General features: G+C 41.8%; 1 protein-coding gene across 1 annotated transcript in view; it reads right to left on the bottom strand.

The window, feature by feature from the left end:
• Window positions 1–18,243, bottom strand: part of DENND5A (DENN domain containing 5A) — a 111,648-nt gene continuing 93,405 nt past the window's right edge. The window contains 7 exon segments of the mRNA XM_030560403.1: window positions 1–4,095; window positions 4,945–5,113; window positions 6,179–6,302; window positions 13,479–13,561; window positions 14,499–14,680; window positions 15,978–16,096; window positions 16,986–17,131. Coding sequence (XP_030416263.1) covers window positions 3,912–4,095; window positions 4,945–5,113; window positions 6,179–6,302; window positions 13,479–13,561; window positions 14,499–14,680; window positions 15,978–16,096; window positions 16,986–17,131 — 1,007 coding nt within the window. The 3' untranslated portion in view covers window positions 1–3,911.

The following is an 18,243-nucleotide window of genomic DNA, read 5'->3' as shown; positions in this document are numbered from 1 at the left end:
TATTAAAATATATAATTTACTGTAACTGATGCTGCATCTTAATGGAGTAACAGTCAGTCTCTAGATATAAAAGGAAAAGAACTACAAAGATGAGAAGTACATGTACAATAACTTCAAGTATTTTCAAGTCTCCTACAGTATTTTGCACTATCGTGACAAAAATCTTTTGTCATTATACAGAATGACAGTTAACTCTTGAGGAGAGCTTCACTGCAAAAGCAAAGTCTTTATATAGGCATAAATTCAACACCACACCAAAATATATGAAGCTTTTAACTATTAGGTCCCAAACAATTCTTAAAATTTAAAAATACTCTTCACAATGGAAATGGTAGAAGAACGTTTTTCAGTTCTTGAACAATATTCTTTCAGCTACAAAACATGATAAAAAGATGAAGATCCCTGTATATATTAATTTTAAACTCAAAAATCTAAAACAAACCATTACCTCCAAAGTATTACATTAAATGTGAAACAACAAAAACAGCCTTGGCTATTTGCTGTGAGTATGTACCAGTCTCATAGTATTGAATATGCTGGGATTAATACATAAAGGAAATTTAAGAGGTGATATTTTGTCCATTTTTTCTCTCATATCTCAAAGAAGGTGCTAACATGAAAACATCACTTTTAACTTCAGTTTACTATAACTGGCACTTTTTTGGGCCATAAATTTTTCAAAGCTATAGTAACAGCATTACCCAATCAGTGCTCAGGTTGGCAATCAGCATTCTTGTCCCAGTAGCTGTAGTAAATCAGTACTTCTCTCATTCTGGAACAGCATCTTAGAATTTTGTAAAATAATTCTGCCCTTTCAGTCTAGTGGCACATTAGGTTGCACATTCTAATGTCATATGGAATACTCTGATTCAGTTACCAAGATTCTTTCCCTATAATGTTAGAGAGGTAACTCATGGAAGGAAGTTGCATGGAACTGTTGCATTTGACTCTGTCAGTCAGAAGTGACTGCTATGGAAGCAGTTAACTTTGGGCCCACTCCTGTTTCCTTTGTGCAGACTCCTGATCTATATAGTTCAATCAAGCAGACTGTGTGAAACAGGAACTACAAGACGAACTACACAAAGAGTTGTGATGAGCATGGTTGCTACTGCAGCCTTACGGTTGCAGTACTGTGGCCCCTACCAGTAGGCTTTGATCAAGGCAACTGCCTTTGTAGCCTCTAACCAAACCCTACTCCTTAATCCCTCATGTGTTGGCCTGCTTACAAAGACTGCCACAGAGCAAAGATGCATAACACAGTCCTCTACCATTCCCTCTGTGTCCAACAAAACCACACTGGTTCAGCTGCACTGGAAGCCTCTTATGGCCCTTCCAGGCCTGTAAGGATTTAGTCTACTGAAGTCCGTGGCAAAACTGCCTTGGATTTCAGTGGGACCCAGATGGAGCTCCTTGTCTGTGAAAGGTGACAGGAATGGCTCATCATGACATAGTTCTGTAGGTGATAAAACAGGATTTAGATTATGCTCTGCCATCTCCCTCCATGTCTGAACAGTGACTAGCTCATGGGGAAGTAACATGATCTAAAGAAAAACAACTTTATCCTCCTGATGTGTTATCCAAAGCAACTGCCACTCAGGGGTCAGAGACCCTTCACTTGTGTCTTGCAACCTGCAAGTGGGCATCTCAAACCATTTATCATGAACAATGAAGTAAAAAACAAATGTCTAATTCTATGTCAGGAAAAGAAGTTGAGGTTAGCTAACACATTTTAGCTAACACTGACCTAATACTTTTTCTGCCTAGGGGTCTATCTTGGCCAATTAAGTCAAGGTAAACAGCATTACCCTGAATCTATACAAGAGAAGAGTTTGAGGTCAGGTCAGGGTCAGCTAAAGCATGTTAATTAACCCCAATCTCTTTTCCCAATGTAGACGTACCCACTGTCAAATATACAAGCCTACTGCAATCTAGACTGTTGAATGAAAAATAGTAAGATATTTGATTAAATGTGGGGTTTAGTGGTGAGTGTAGAAGGCTTCTCTCTGTTACATTGTTCAGGTTGAATAAGTTATTCTTTAAGCACATATATACTGCATTCTAATCCTTTTCCTTCCAAAATGAACAGGGAAAAATCACTCCATGAACAATGATGTGAACTCCAAACTGTGGAAGTACATTCATCTATCCAGCGTGAAGAGATTGCGCATGTGGTCTGGACACTGCCTACTCATTTTTCCGACGTCAATAGGCATTCACGGCAGGACCTCGTTCGGATAAAAGAAAATATAAGTGACAAAGAAACGTCTCCATTTAATAATGAAATAAATAGGACAGTAAAAATAGTCAAAAATTTAATACATGTGCTATACCTTTAAATTAAGGAAATAAAGCTATCACAAGATGTCACTAAAATGAAGAGAATAAAGAAAAAGGTGTCACAATATTCTACGGATTGACAACCAAGAACAATCTTCTGTTCCTTATAGTAAGGGAGATATTGTTGGGAAGTTTATACAGTGGAGACCACTTAATTACAGAGCCCAGAAGTACTGAACAGCAAGTCATTATTCTGACCAGGTTTGTCTCTCAAATCAGGTCCGCATTTCAAAGGGATTTTATCAGAGAATTAAAATCAACAGAGTTGCCTCTATGCACTCACCAAATCCCAGGCTCTGTATTTCAACAAAATCCAAGCAGTCTGAATGTTTTAATTTATGAGCATGGGCTAAAGCCTTTTTACTTAAGATACACAAGCATCCCAGAATCCAGCAGCTTGCAAAGTTAGCACATGAGAGAGCTTTGTATTTCAACAGTAAATCCTACGTACAGTCTATGCTCGTCACGTGAGATCACCACAGAAAGTTTTGAAATGGAAACTTGGAATTAGGTTTATGAGTGGGATCATTACTTGACTGTGGCACTGACCTCTACTTAGCTACTGTCCCCTTTGCATTAGAATATAAATCAAAGCCAGAGGTTAGGGAGTTATTTCTTTAGCTGTTAACAATTTAAGGGTGTTCCACACTAAGATAAATTCTAATTTGAAAGGCAGGTGCACACTGAAACATTTTTGCCAGCAGATACACTCTTATCCAGGCTTTTCATTTAAGTGGACTCAACTGTAAATTTTGAATTGCAAATATAATATAGCCAGTTATACTGTATAAGGTTTTTTAAAAAACAAAATCTTACAAACACACAATGATAGGATAAATAAATAAAAACATCAGTTAAAAATACAACACACTTACAGTTTCTTCTGTGCAATTATGTACCAATATGAAAAATATTACTTCCATCTCTGTCCATTTGCATGGTTCTGTCTCCTGAAACCCACTAAATGTAATACTGACAACAAAAATAAAGAAAAGTGATTTGCTGACAAATCAGTGCTCTGAGGCTATTAAAAAAAGCTCACACCAGAATTTGTCGTTTCCCTTGCAGCACAGCAGTGACCCAGTTTAGTTTAAAGAAAAAAATAAAACATTGGTAATAATGTTAATATATAAAATATTAGTTTAAAAACTCTAGAATGACCTTCTTTGCAGAAATGGAGTGTATACATTAGGGCTTACAACATACAGCACATCTGAAGGCAAATTCAGAGAATGCTGAAAGGCTCACTGCACACTATCTATGGCAAGGAAATACTGCAGCTTTAAAATAAGCTGCACAAATAGTCATCTCTCTCTCTCTCACATGAAAGTGTGTAAAAAGCAAATCAGCAAATAAACTCTAAAATAGATTTATACCAAAAATCCTCCTTTTTTTTTCTCCTTTTAACATTGAGTTTACAGCTTCTGTCCATTTTTCTGCACTGTTTTTTTGAGTTTTCTTCAAGAAAAGTCAAAGTTGTGTTTTGTGGCCACAAACAAGTTCGCAATATGACGTATTAGCAGAAAGAACCTTTGCATACTAATAACATTTGTTCCTTGTTGCGATGAGACAGATCATATGTCTATTCCTTTGACGAGGGAAGCCTCCAGTGTAATGTTGAACTCCTGTAAGGTCTGCAACACTCGAATCAAGGAATTAACAAGGGTATGATCCTTAATCAATGCTATATCCTCATACATCTGTGCTGTGATTGGACAATCTGCAAGCAAGGCGATCCAATGGTGTAAGAGGTGGTCTCTGAGAAAGTCAGATTTCAGAATTTGAAAGCAAAAACAAAAACCAAGTTAATGTCTCTTTTTAATGAAATTATATTTTTAATCTTTTAAAGAAATCTACCACTTTTTCCAGATAAACTGGGGAAGGAGGAATAGTACATGACACTTCGTACAACTATAATCTAGGGCAGAAGTGTCCAACCTTCTCAGCCTGAAGGTCAAGCATATTATTTCAAGGGTAAGAAGCCACAATACTTATGGACCAATTCGCTTGGCAGCAACTCCTTTGCATCACACAGACAGTGCAAAGGAAGCACAACCCACTCAAGTCACCTGCTGGGGATTCCCCAGTTGGCATAGGGCTGGCTCCTACACCTCCCTCCCCACAATGGTTCCAGCAGGCAGAGGAGAGGGAGTTGCTGCTCTGACCTGTGCTGACGCAGATGATCAGAGAGCCCTAACTGGCTGTTCGATCTCAGCTTCCCTCCAACGCACCCACCACACACCCACTCTCCTGGGTGGCTGTGTAGGAAAGGGGAACAGTCCCTTGCTAGGCACTCCCCTACGCTTAAGCAGAGCCAACCAAGCTCCCAACCTGTTCTCCTGGTTTGACTGCTCATTGTTTTAGTTTTTCACATTGTACCAATTTTCCAAAATCTCAGATCTTTCCAATTTCTGGTTCCCCTGAGACTTGAGGCTAATTGAAATTCTGTTGTATGTCAGTGTCCAGTTTTATTAAACCACCACCTTCTATATGAAAATCTCAAAGAGCTTTGCAAACATTAGTCCATCTTCACATCACAAGCAGCCTTGTGACCTTATCTCATCCCCTTCAAACCTTATGTATATGATTCAAAATGTTCCCCTATACCTGGCTCCAAGGCACACCAGCATCTGAAACTTGCCATCCTTTCCAATGTTTCTAGGAGTGTTGTTGATAGCAGTGACAAAGCGACAAAAACTCCTGGCTCTAGTCTGCCAGTTCTCCTCTGGGACTATTTCATTCTGATCAAGGGTCTCATAATGTATTTGTGCTTTTTCTTGAAAGAAAGTGAAAGATGGGTGATAGTGGAGTTTGATCAATGGAAATGCCAATAGCCATAAATGTGCTATGCAATAGTGGTTAGAATGGAGATCAGGGAGGTAGCACTACTAGGTTCTATTCCTGCAAGACAGTAAACTTAACTTCAATATACTTCAGTATAACAGCTACAACAAATGTGTATGCTGAAGTTATATGAACATTTGTAAAGCAATTTAAGACCCTCAGCTGACAGGCACTATGTAAGTAGATATAAGAATGGTCTTGTAGATGGGGCACTGGATTAGGACTCAGGATACCTGCGTTCAATTTCCAGCCACAGGCCTCCTGTGTGATTTTGGAAAAACTATTTATTCTACCCTATGCCTCAGTTCCCTGTCTGTAAAACAGGGATAATACTTTCCTACCTCACAGGAGTGGAGAGAGGATTAACATCCATTAAAGACTGAGGCAATCAGATACTTTGGTGATGAGGGCTATGTAAATACCTAGACAGAACTATGAAGTGCTATTTAAGTGACTCACTTTTTAAAAGACGTTACGAATTTGAGAGTACAGACATCATTGTGTGTCATTTCTAGGGTTTGTATTAAGAAGGTTCAGCAGAACTTTGCTTTGTATTATCTCTTTCACACTGCTCTATTAAAAATAACATATGGCGACCGGACCCAAGCTTCCAACTACATTAAACTCCTCCTCCTCATTACCAACTCATTCTAACACCATTTAGTTAGGAAATATTCAAAATGCTCAACACCACCACCACCCTGCCCTCCTCCCCCCCAGAACGTTAGAGTGCAATACATTTATTATACGATAATGCCAGTGTTAATATCCGAAGAACACAGATACATTCTCTTTTCACCTTCAGGGAAGAAGGAACACTCACTGCGTTGCATCAGCTCCTTAGCTGGTATAAATCGGTAGAGCTCCAGTGAATTTAATGGAAGTACGCCATTCACACCAGCTGAGAATCTGGCATACGAAATGGGTGATGACGCTACAGAAGGCAGATATATGTACTTTACAGCAACACTCTGCTGTATGTTTTCCTCACACCTACCTAGAAAGTCCCAAATAAAGACGTTTTTGAAGAGCCTGGGTGATTTAAATCCATGCTGAAACACCTGCTCAAGAGCTGAAACGAGTCCACTTTCTCCACACAGCAACAGAGTGAGACTGCCTCTCTGCCAAGGACATATGAAAACAAACAAACATTCTCTTTTCAGTTCTCCAGTTTGTATACAGAAAAGTAATGTGTGTTATTATGGCCAACATTTTTTTTAAATGGGTGCCTAAAGTTAGGCTCCTAAACCCATACATAGGCCCCAAAAATGTAGTTTGATTTCCCAACGTCATGAGAATCCAGTAGCTCCTGCTGACTTCTAATACCTTCACCTTGACACCCATCAAAATGAGGCTCAGAAAGGAAGTTTTCAAGTGGTCAGGGCCTATAATGTTTAGGCTGTGAAAATCCAATTCTTTATTACAGCAGGAGCTGTTAGTGACCCCTGTATAGCAAAATCTCTCTCTGTTAACCTGAGAATTTTCTTTCTTCATTACAAGGGTAGCCCAGCTTGCTTGCACAGTGGAGGCCAAACCAGACCTATCGGTCACTGGCAGCATGGTATACCCTGTCTCCTGGAGCTCACTCTAGTTAGAGATAACTGCCACAGCCAGGATAATTCAAATCTACTTTCCCACATTACAAACTGTGTTAAATGTAGTTTGAGTAAAAAGCACAATTTCTCCTCCAACTGCAGAGCATGGTCTATCTAATGACAACAAACTCAAATCTTTGGATATCAATTTTCCATCTCTGTTCTGGATGAACTATTTGTCTCCAGCGTGGATGGACCTGTAGATCTTATTTTTCAAAGAAAGGACATTTCAAGGCAAGTACAGATAAATGTTCCTATCCTTCTTTGTGCTATGGTCCACAGACCCATTACATGGGATTTGTATAGCAGCACGCTTGCAGTGTGGAAAGCAGGATACCATTTAAATATGGACACCCAAAACGAGGTAGGTTATACATAAATTATCTCCTGCATCTGCCCTTCGGCACTAAGATATGGAGACGACTTCTGCAAAAAGAAAGAAAATTAAATTAGCTAAGATTGGATGACCAATATGAAGAATTTGGTGAACAAATGGCCAACTAGCAAATCTTTATACAGGAGACATAATTGTCCGTGCTCCTAAGGACTAAACTTCAATGCTTAACCAAAGGTGAAATATTTCTTGAATTTATTTAAGGAATTAATGCTATCACAGTGGTGAAGACCGTCTGAATTATAAGTGCAATACTGGTCTCAGAAAAGTTCCCAATTTCAAATTTTAAAAAATTTGAATCTGATTGAGGACAGCAGCCATCAATAGGCTACTTTAATGACCAGGAAATACACCACCTCCTGCAGGGATTCAATCTAGATAGTGCTGCAAGAAGCAGAATGGAGGTTCCAAGGTCACTCTCTCTGACCCTGCAGGGTTGAAATAAGATTGAAGCTATAAGAAAGCATTTAATGTAGGGATTTGTACAAAACTTTATTTTTCTTGAACCTGCTGAAAATATTGTAGTACAGAGATTTGATCTTTTGCTTGGACACTACTACACCCAATAAAAGCCTCCCTGGGGGAATTCAAGGCTATGCTTTACTCGTTTAACTTTGTAGTTGAACTATAGACTTTAAACCAGCCAGAAAAATAAATTCTATTTGTTGATTTCACTTTTGGGGTCTATGAGAGCAATAATCATTTCATCCAAGTACTGACTTTAAATTCTTGCAATGGCAGAATTCTTCAGTGAGACAGAGACTCCTGAAGATCCAATGTTAGGTTAAATCAAGCCTGAGAGTCATGGTCTCTTCAGTATAACTGCCTTTCTTTCATTCCTATCTTTTGTATTGGCCCCAGGAGCAGTGGAAACAGAGCAAAGACAGACGGGCTCTTGTTCAGCTTTACTGGATGTCATTCACAACCTTGCATCCCGGGTCCTGACCACTAGGCACTTTATTTACTGTTTCAAGATACAAAAGAAGTCAATCACAAGTCCACCAAACTGATTTAGGATGATATATTTCTGGGTGCATGAGACACTTTTCTAAACCAGCTTCTGCCACATAATTTCTGGTATTGACCTCCTCACTTGATGGGCAGCGCACATAGAGATTGGAAACTTCGTTCCACCCAGGACAGAAAAATTTCAATCTGGGATGGGGCTGATCACATTCTTCCTAGTTGTTATAAAAACCCTGTAAGACAGATTGACTGTTGTGATCAGAACACGTCTGTTAAGCATGAAAGGAGCAGTGCTCTGAGGTGTCAATTGAATCACAGTATTCCAGTTGGTAAATGCTGTGCTCGCTCTTTCGGATACCTGTACCTCTCTGTCTTTTTGCTGCAGCTTTCTCTCCATACAGGACCCTGGATCAGAAAAACTGTCTGGGAAAATAAGTGAATTTTCTTATCTAAAGCCAATATTATTGTTGCCTCGGTCCTGGACAGAAACCCTGAGAGCACATGTGAGACCAGTGGTAATGATTAAAGCCATGCTCTGCTTGTCTCAGGCTAGAAATAGGACAGGGAGCAGGCTACAATGCTCTGAGCTGAAGTAGATCCTCGGTGATTTCATTCACACAGGGGCCTTTCCATGGGTTGCTGACACTGGGATTGGGACAAAGCTGTTCTTGAAATTCTTGCATAGCTCCAGAAGATACCCTCTCTGAACAACGTCCAGTGACCTCATTTGATCAAAACTGTTAGAAGCCTTTTTGCTCCCAAATTGAGAAAGCTTGACACCAACCAAGGGTTCAACTCCAAATAGAGCTGTTCGGGAGACCTGCAGATAGCCCTGGGGCAACAGATGACAAATACTGATCTTGCACGTGCTGTAGCTACCACTTGCAAAGACGTATTTTCTCCTTTTGTATTTCTTGAAGAAGTTCATCTTGCCAAATGACTTCTATTCCTCTTGATACTGCCTGGAATGAATCAGGATTACAGACTGACTTCTTCAATGCCTCTGAATAGCCTCAGTTTTCCATAAAGTTTCCCATTATATCACTAAACTAGCTTGGGACTGAACTGTCTGAGTATATGATTCCAAAAACCAAAGCCCCATATATTTATGCATGAAACACGTTTGAATCCCATGCTTTCCAGGGAAAAGCTCTTAGGCCCTGTGATTTCTAGGTTGAGAGGGATAATACCTGCAATACAGTCCACCCAGGTTAGTATTGCTTGTGAATGTGTGTGGAGGGGCTATTAGGGTGTCACATGACAGTTCAGATTTATTTTTTGTTGGTCTGATGCCAGCGGAATTTTCATACCCAAAGGAGGGGGCTGCGACCAAGCTGGCCTGGACTTTGCCTGCCTGCGAAGGATCTGTATAGCAAGGAAGCCACTCTGTCAGAGAAAAGTCTCCCTCAGTTAGAAATGCTGAGCTCCTGACCATCAATGAAGACAGCCACATTTAAGTTTGGCAGTGATACCAAGTCACATTTTGACTGGTGCACGCTGAGGAACCTTCCAGCTTTATAAAATGGAGGCCAGGGTAGAATGAAGTAAGTGATGGGCTCCCTCCTGCCTGCCAGTTCTTCCTCATCCAGGCTGCTGGCCCTCTCATAATTCCATAACTACCTATTGGGAGGAGGATGGAGATGAGCCATGGCAACCTGCAACAGAAGCTGGGCACAATAATCTGGACACTAAAGCACAGTGATCGGCAGTGGCCTCTTGTGACAACAGCCCAATACTTTCTGCCACACCTAAAGAGTAGGGAAGTCCCTGTCCCTTTCTTACACCTTCCCCAGAGTGCATGAGGAGGTTATATAGCTATAAGCTAGTCGAGAACTGCTGCAGACCTTCAAAGCCCAGTTTCACAATACTCTGGCAGGCAAGGTGCTCTGCACTAAGTTTATCCTCAGGTGTTGGAAGGTTTTTTGGTTTGGCTGGTTGTTTTAAACAAAAGGAAGAATTCCATTTGTGGGCTGGTTGCACGCCTAAAGGAATCCGCGTGTCTGTGGCCTGGTCTTCTCTGCATTGATCTGCTATGCAGCGCTCTGAAGATGAGTAGGGGAACCAGCCCCAATTTTATTTCATCACTTGTTTCCCCTTTGGGATTTTGTAGCCATAATGCTGATTCAGAGGGGAGAGCAAAATTGAGCTCAGACTGCTCCAAAAATATTTCGGGTTGCTTGCGATCCCTCTGTCCTCAAAGAAGTTGGGCTTATCTGTCCCACCTCCCCCACAGGGGTCCTTTTCAGTACCTTCTGAGGAAGGATAGGCTTATCAGAAGGAGGGCTCCACCCCCTCTCTACTGCACGGGATTCGCATGGGGAATACAGGCCTGTACTTCCCCTGGAGGTCTTGGCCTGGGTTGTGAGTAAGGATCCCTAGTGGGTGGAAGAAAGAACTGTTACACACGTGGCAGCAGGAGAATAAGGCTGGGCCAAAAAGCCTCTCACCTATCACCCATGGGGAAGTCGAGACAGCTGAGATCTGCAGGCTAAAGGAATTCAGATGTGATCTTCCCTTCCACCTGGCACGCTACTCTTGACTTCACTTCCCTCATGGAGATGGGGGAGGAAGGGCTGGCTTGCCTCCTTTCCTGCCAGGGGAAGGGCAGGATGGGGGGGTGCTGAGATAACCCTGCCCAGCCTGGGCTGCATCTGGTCCAGCAGAGCCAGCCTCTTCAAACCTTGTCTTCTCTCCTGCTGTGGGTAGGGGCAGCAGCAGGGGAGAGGGAATTACGAGGTAACCCCACCCAGATGGGGCAGTGAAAGGGAGTGGTTGAACTCCCCAGTGACACACTTGCTAAGGGGTTAGCAGGAGACAGAGACCCTTCCTTTGGTCTCTGGCTTTTCTCAGCCTAGCTTGCTCCCTGAAGCCTGTGGCAGCACCTGTTGCTGCAAATGCCTCAGAATGGAAAGCAGAGCTAAGGGGACAATCTCCTTAAAAATCAAACACAGCCCTGGGACACAGCTGGGAGTTAAGATTTCATTTTAATAATGTGTCTAATACTTAATCTTAGTCTACAATTTTGGAATAAAAACTGGAATTTCCCTCAGAAAAGCTCTGCAGGCAGGGTAGGCTGGCTGAGTCACTGGAGCCTGTGGAGAAAAAACTGGAGGAACTTCAGGACGTGGGGCATTCCCCTGCCGCCAGTGACTGGCAGGTCTGGTTCTGCCCCAAAGCTTCAAGCAGGCTGAGATACCACTGAAACAGATCTGTGGATCTTAACACGACAAAGCATTTCAGTTGCCCAACACTTCCCATGTTGCAGGCTATCAAAGCAAGGAATGCTGGGGTAGGCGTAATAAAATAATCAAAACTCCAACAAGTAAGCAAACATGCTGCTTCCTTCAGAACAAACTATAAGGGAAGCAGATGCCCTGCTCTGAGTACCATAATAATCAAGCCTCATGGATATGTAAGCAGAGTCAGGATGAGCTCTACTCTGACATCTGGTGGAAAGAATTTCAGAGAGTGTATTTGCATAGGCACGCCTGCCCCATCCCATGCTGCCGAGCTGTGGGACTGCTTTGTGACAGAAATGACAACCTCAGTTGAGTGGTACTTGCTAGACAAGGGACATGGGTTCCAAAACCCAGTGAATTGAGAGAGGCTGGGGACAGGTATCTGTGCCTGGTGGTGCAGTCTCCTTGTGGAGCCAGAAGCACCAGTTCCACCCACTCCTCTCTCCACTGTGGAATGTCAGAGTTGATTTTTTTTATTCCCTCAAGAATCTAAATACAGGTTACTGAGCTGAACTCACTTTGGGCTAATGGTGCACTAGCACTGGGGCTCCCCTACTAAGAGCTGAGATCACTAAGAGTTGAAATCACTAAAGAGCTGAAATTACTGAGCTGAGAGCACTGAGTACTGTGCTAACTAGTGGGGGAGCCTGAAGATATACTGTGGAACAGAGCAGCTGGCGGAGTGGAGCAGTTGTGGGGACGGCTGGAGCAGATCACGGGACAGCTGGTGGCAGCAGAGTGGCTGGCAGAGCGGAGTAGCTGTGGGACGGGTGGAGTGGCCCATAGAGCGAGCGGAGCTGAGCAGTTTGCAGGGAGAACTGGAGCAGCTCATGGAGCAGAGCAGCTGGTGGAGCAGAGCAGTTTCTGAGGACGGCTGGAGGAGCAGAGTGGAGTGGCTGGTAAAGCGGAGCAGTTCGTGGAGAAGGCGGAAGCAGAACCCACGGAGAGGCAGGGCAGTTGGCCCTGGACCACGTAAGGTGTCCCTTTCTACCCAGGCTGGGGGGAGGGACCTCTACAGATAAACTCTCGAACTCTGGGGTGGCATTGACCAGAGATCTTGGGTTGTTGGACTTTGGGGTGATTGGACTTAAAACCCTAAGGGGAAAAAGGACAGTACCAAACGTACTTGGAGGTGGGTTTTTGTTTATGGTTTGTGTTATAACCCTGTTTGTGGTGTTTCTCCAGTGGGATGCCGCATTGATTCCTTCCTTTATTAAAAAGATTTTGCTACACTCAGATTCCGTGCTTGCAAGAGGGGAAGTATTGCCTCCTAGAGGCGCCCAGGGGTGTGTGGTATGTGAGTGTCCCAGGTCACTGGGTGGGGGCTCGAGCCGGTTATGCATTGTGTTACTGAAACGGAACCCCTGGATACTGAACCCGGCCCTTGTTGCTGCCAACTCAGAGGGGCAGAAGGGTTACAGATACAAAAGCACATGCTGCTCTTGTAAGGCCATCATGGGACAAATGAAAGACATAGCTGAAAAACATACTTCAGTACATCCCAACATGCAGCTTTCTATGAGAAGAGTGAGGTCAAAAGGGATGTTCAGATACTCAGCTACCTTCTAATAATTTCCGTAAGTGGGGATATAAAGAAAGAGGGAACACACTCATAAGTTTGTTATCTCTAGGAAATGAAAGGGGATGGGAAGACAAAAGGGCTACAGCACAAGTCAGAGGAGTGTAGTATTCTGTGCTGCTGACATGCCTATCTACATGCTCCAAACTGTATAAGTGAGAACTATTAAGCCGTCCCCCACTCCCACCCCCATTTTGGACAATATAAAGGAACTGATGGCTCATTTATAGGGGCTCTTCATCAAATGCTTCACTCTTGTCTCAGAGCGAATAACTAAGACATGAGAAGATTTATACAACCACATTAAGAAACATACAGGACACTTGAGTGCCAAACAGATGAATCCTAGACAGAATTTGGCTCTTATTGTGGGTTCATCTACCAGGATGATGAGCATGGACCAAGAACATACAATAGTACAGTTAGCAGCAAAAGTAATGTACTTGGAGGTGTGCAATTCCAGGTTATAGGTTCATAAGCATCAGAAAAACAACAGAGGAGCAGCTAGCAAAAGAAAGTCTCACCTCCTTTTCCGGTTTGTGGAAATGCTTGACAATGCCATTCACTGCTTCACCAATAGCTTCCTGTATTTGACCTGTGTTTAACTCTGTGAAAAATAAGAAACCATGTTCATTTACTTCATAAAGGTTTGAGGTGGTACCTGTAGATCAGGGCTGAGGCACGTTCCTAGGGCAGGATGTGAGAAACAGTCATTATCTGTGGTGTACCTTGGGTTTGTGGTGCTGGATTGCCAGTACTTTTTCACACTGATATAAAGTTTAATTTTTTTTTCTTTTTAAAGTTGAAGGTGTAGACCTAAACTGACTGAGACATTTCAATCCAAAAATAGTATGGACATAGCTTTACACTTAGTTATGCAGATTTTCAGATTAGTGTTTGAAGCAAAAGAAAAAATGTATTTCAGGCTGCATGGGTGTGTGTGCACACCAAATATAGGTTTTTCAAACGGGTAGTATTGCTATAAATCAGGGTGAGCTTGAGAAGAAATGTGAAACAAGAAGGTATGCCAGGAATGACATGACAAGACAAGACAAGCCAAAAATCCTTTAACAGAAAATCTTTGCATGTAACCAGATATAATTTGCAGTCTATACTCATGGGAGACCCAGGAGAGTGTTTAAGGTAAATCTCTGTGAGCATGTCTACACTGCAATAAAAAACCTATGGCTGGCCTGTGTCAGCTGACTCGGGCTAAGGAGCTATTTAACTACGGTGTAGATGTTCAGGCTCACGCTGCAGCCCAGGCTCTAAGGCTCTGCGAGGTGGGAAGGTCCCAGAGCTAAGCATCTACACCATAAGTACACAGCCACTTAGCCCGAGCCCAGAGTCAGCTGTCACAGGTCAGCCACAGGTGTCTAATTGCAGTGTAGACATACCCTGTGTCGCAATCATCGCCTCCATTCCACAGTGAAATAGAAAAGGACACAGAAGGCACAAAAATAATGCAGTAGATTTATTTTTGGGAGGGGGCTTTACTGGCAACAGATAATTACAAGCAATGGAGCATGTCCCTTCTGACTTACTTGGTTTGTTATTTGGCGATATTGTGACAAATCTTCTGATCATACTTGGTGACTGCTGCAGTGGTGGGGTTCTGCACTGCCTTTCATCTGCCTCGGTATGTGACGTTAGTAACTCTCCCACCAGGATCCTCTCTAAACTGCCGTCATCCATCCCCTTTCCAAGCCACCTCCCACATGGAAACCTAAAGACATGAAGGCTTAGAATTGGGGACTGCAAATACTCTGGCTTCTGGATATCCTGACTGATTTCAAAAATTATTTTACTTTCTTACTGACACAGTGGCATACAAATCAATTCTATTTATTGCTGGCTCTTTCCGCCAACAGAGGGAGCACAAGTTAAATAGTCTTATTCCAGATTTGTGCTGTACATGGTAACAGATGATGCAGATACACAAAGTAAAAGTAGCAGCAGCCTTCCTGTCTTCTGCTCCATACACAGAATATTTGGTCTGGGAGGGTTTCTCCCTCCTTCTCTCCCCCCCACACCCCATATCAGCATGGTAGCAATCAGGTGATACTTTTAACTTCCAACATTGGAAGCACCTCTGTTAAATTTGGATGCAATAGTCAGAAAGAAGTTAGCACATTGATTTGCTGGTCAATTGCTTATGTAACCTGACATGTTAAACACTTAAGCTCTTATAGGGTCACATGGCTTCTTTGAAGCATCTATGAATACTTTCACAGCAGGGTACCTACAAACATCTTTGTATGCCAGTTTCCAAATCACTGACCAATCCACTGACACACAGATATTCAGTAGCCCAGACACCAGGAAGCTCTATGTTTCAAGCCATGAAGCTCAATTAGGAAAGCAAACCAGTATGCAAAAACAGGATCCTATCCCTTTGCTTCATGACAAGCAAGCCGACATTGTGAACAGAAAGGATTTATAGCTGTCTTCTCACTGACACAAGGCTGTCATAGCTTATATAAGCAAGCGATAGGGCACCAAATCACACTGCAAACAACACACATCATATCTGCAGTTAGAATTATCAAACTCCTCTTACCCGTCTCACTCAGCACATATAAGGTTTAATGCTCAAACCCACTTTCATTCTGACATGTCCTCAAAAATCAGAGTTCCTCCGATAATTTCATAGAGCTTTTCAGACTTGGCATGTATTGGTGCACATTATCTGTACTTGATAAGCAGCAAGTTCTAACTGGCTATTTGTTTGGTCTCAAGGCAGTCTCCTTTTGAGATGCTTACCTCCTCCCTCTAGGTCTGCACCTGTCTTAGTTGTTTGGGTGGCTAAATATGAACCATCTGTAAATGAAACTCAGTTTATTTTCCTAAAAATCTTAATCCTGCTCAATAACAGGAATCAAGTGACCCTCCAACCCCTTGGGCATCAGCACCTGAAGATGCAGAGTCTGAGAAGATGAGCATTGATGAACAGACAGGTCTGTTAGGCTAACTCTCTGCAAAAATTCTGCTTACCCAATTTAAAATGCCAGGATGATACTTACTTGTAAGTATGCCCTGTTATTTCGTTTCTGACCATAACATATTCCACTAGCCACTTGGCGTACAGGCCTGAATTATCATGTCCTATTTGTACTGTGGTAAGCTTTCCCAGGTTCTGGCACTGCAAATTAAACAAGTTATCCGTTATAGTGAAACAAACAGAAATTGACATATGCTGAGACAGTGTAGTCCAGAGGAGAGGGTGCTGGGAGGGGAGTCGGGAAACCTGGATTCTATTCCCTGCTCTGCCATTGACCTGCTATGTGACCCTGGGCAAATCCCTTTAACTCCCCATGCCTCTGGTTCTCATCTGTCTTGTCTATTTCAACGTAAGATCTTTGGGCAGGGACTATCAATGAATGTGTTTGTACAGCATTTAGTACAAGTGTACAGAGATCTCTGTTGGGGTTCCTACGTACTATTGCACTAAAGATAACGATATCAAAGAATAATGCCCTGTTAACACCTATAAGCTGTGGAGTCTACCATGACAAAAACAAAACAAAAACAAAAAAAACAGAAAAAACTCACATGACTTTCTTAAAGCTTCCCTATTTACAATATTGTGGGAACCTGCAACCTCCACAACCTTTTAGAAATGTTTGGTACTAAGAATCAGACAGGATATTTTGTACCTTGATATTTGGAGGAAATAAGGTTTGCTCACTAAACACAGAGAACTAATTTAAAAAAAAAGAAAAAAGAACTGAAAAGTCACCAGGAAACTTACCCTACAGATGAAAAAGAAGCTACAACGTAGGGTGAGGTGGTGACGTAAATGTCTTATGACAAAATTAATATAAAGCCAGAAGTCTCACCCTCCTCACCTAAGCTTATTTTACCAATCATTCTGCTCTGCATACTGCTTAAATACAGGTGTAGGATGATGGGTACAGGCATAGACAGTATTTGTGATTATGACACTAATGAAACATTACAAAAAATATGAATTTAAATTGAACAAAGAACGTTTTGCCAAAAAAATATTTCCTTGTGTCAATAATACAAACCTCAAATGTCATCTCCAATATATTCCTGGGAATCTGTAGGACTCCTGTTTCACTCAACTCTCCTGAGATACAAATCCAAGGGTTGGCAGTGAACATTGAGCCACCAAGTTTCTTGCTAGGAACAATCATTATATGGTATGGGATCACTGCAAATATAAGAAGCAACTCACTTAAAAGAATACCCTCCAAAAATAATAATCATGTAAAATAGTAAGTTAAGCCTTTTAAGTTATAAAGAGGAAAAGACAGTGTGTTTAAAACTAATTTAATCTGTCATCAAATGCCAAAGAATTGAACGGAGACTTTAGAAGCACACAAAAATTTTTGTACATACTGAGTGATCAGGAATATGCAACATAAATGCTGCAGTATATTAAAAGTAGAATTGATGACAAACATAAAAAAAGAATAAAAATATACTTCAAATAATGTCTTTGCATTTATTTAGTCTTTTTTCATCTGGAGATCTTAAAAATCACGTCACTAAGATGGTTACTGTCCCCATTTTACATTCAAGAAAACGAAGGAACCCGGGTTAAATGACTTGCCGATGGTTATGCAGGGAGTCTGCAGGAGAACTGGGATTAAAAGCCAGTTCTTTTATCTAGCTCTGTGCCTATATTTTTGTTATATAAACACATGCACTCAGAGCAGGCTTTGCTATGTGCCCTAATTCAGGCCGACATATTCAATCACACACTGAAACTTCAACTTGTTAGGTTCCTTTGTTGCCAATATTTACTGCAACAAAGCTATTACATTTTAAGATAAATGCTGTAGATGTCCAATTCTAGATAATATGTACTATAGCACCGTACACCTGGCTGTACCACAGATTGCATTAATCTGAACGTAAAAAGTGGAAAAAAATTCAAGAAACAAGTAATAAACTATTAATAGAAGTGATTTTTTAAAAATTGGTGTGACACTAAGTTTGGGCATCAAGCATTTATTTTCTTAGCATTTCATGATGAGCAGAGAAGCTGGGTTATGGCTCCTCTGACTCGAGAACACTGATAAAATTGAAGTATTACTCAACTGCCTCATGTCATGGTGTAGAACTCTAATGCATGGCCCCCTATTTACCAAACTACTTTTACACAGAATTCATTTATGTGAAGGGTCACTGTGTTCTTTGGCAATCTACATTGTTTTGTAATGTATAAATGGCTTATCATGAAGGCTGTTCAGCTGAAGCAACTGATATACTTCTCTCTCTCTCTCTCTCTCTCAACATCACATCATCTGACAGTGACCT

This window comes from Gopherus evgoodei, chromosome 4 (genome assembly GCF_007399415.2).
Source record: "Gopherus evgoodei ecotype Sinaloan lineage chromosome 4, rGopEvg1_v1.p, whole genome shotgun sequence".
Lineage (NCBI taxonomy): Eukaryota > Metazoa > Chordata > Testudines > Testudinidae > Gopherus > Gopherus evgoodei.
The sequence above is the reverse complement of the archived record's forward strand: the minus strand, read 5'-3'. Positions and strand labels throughout refer to the sequence as shown.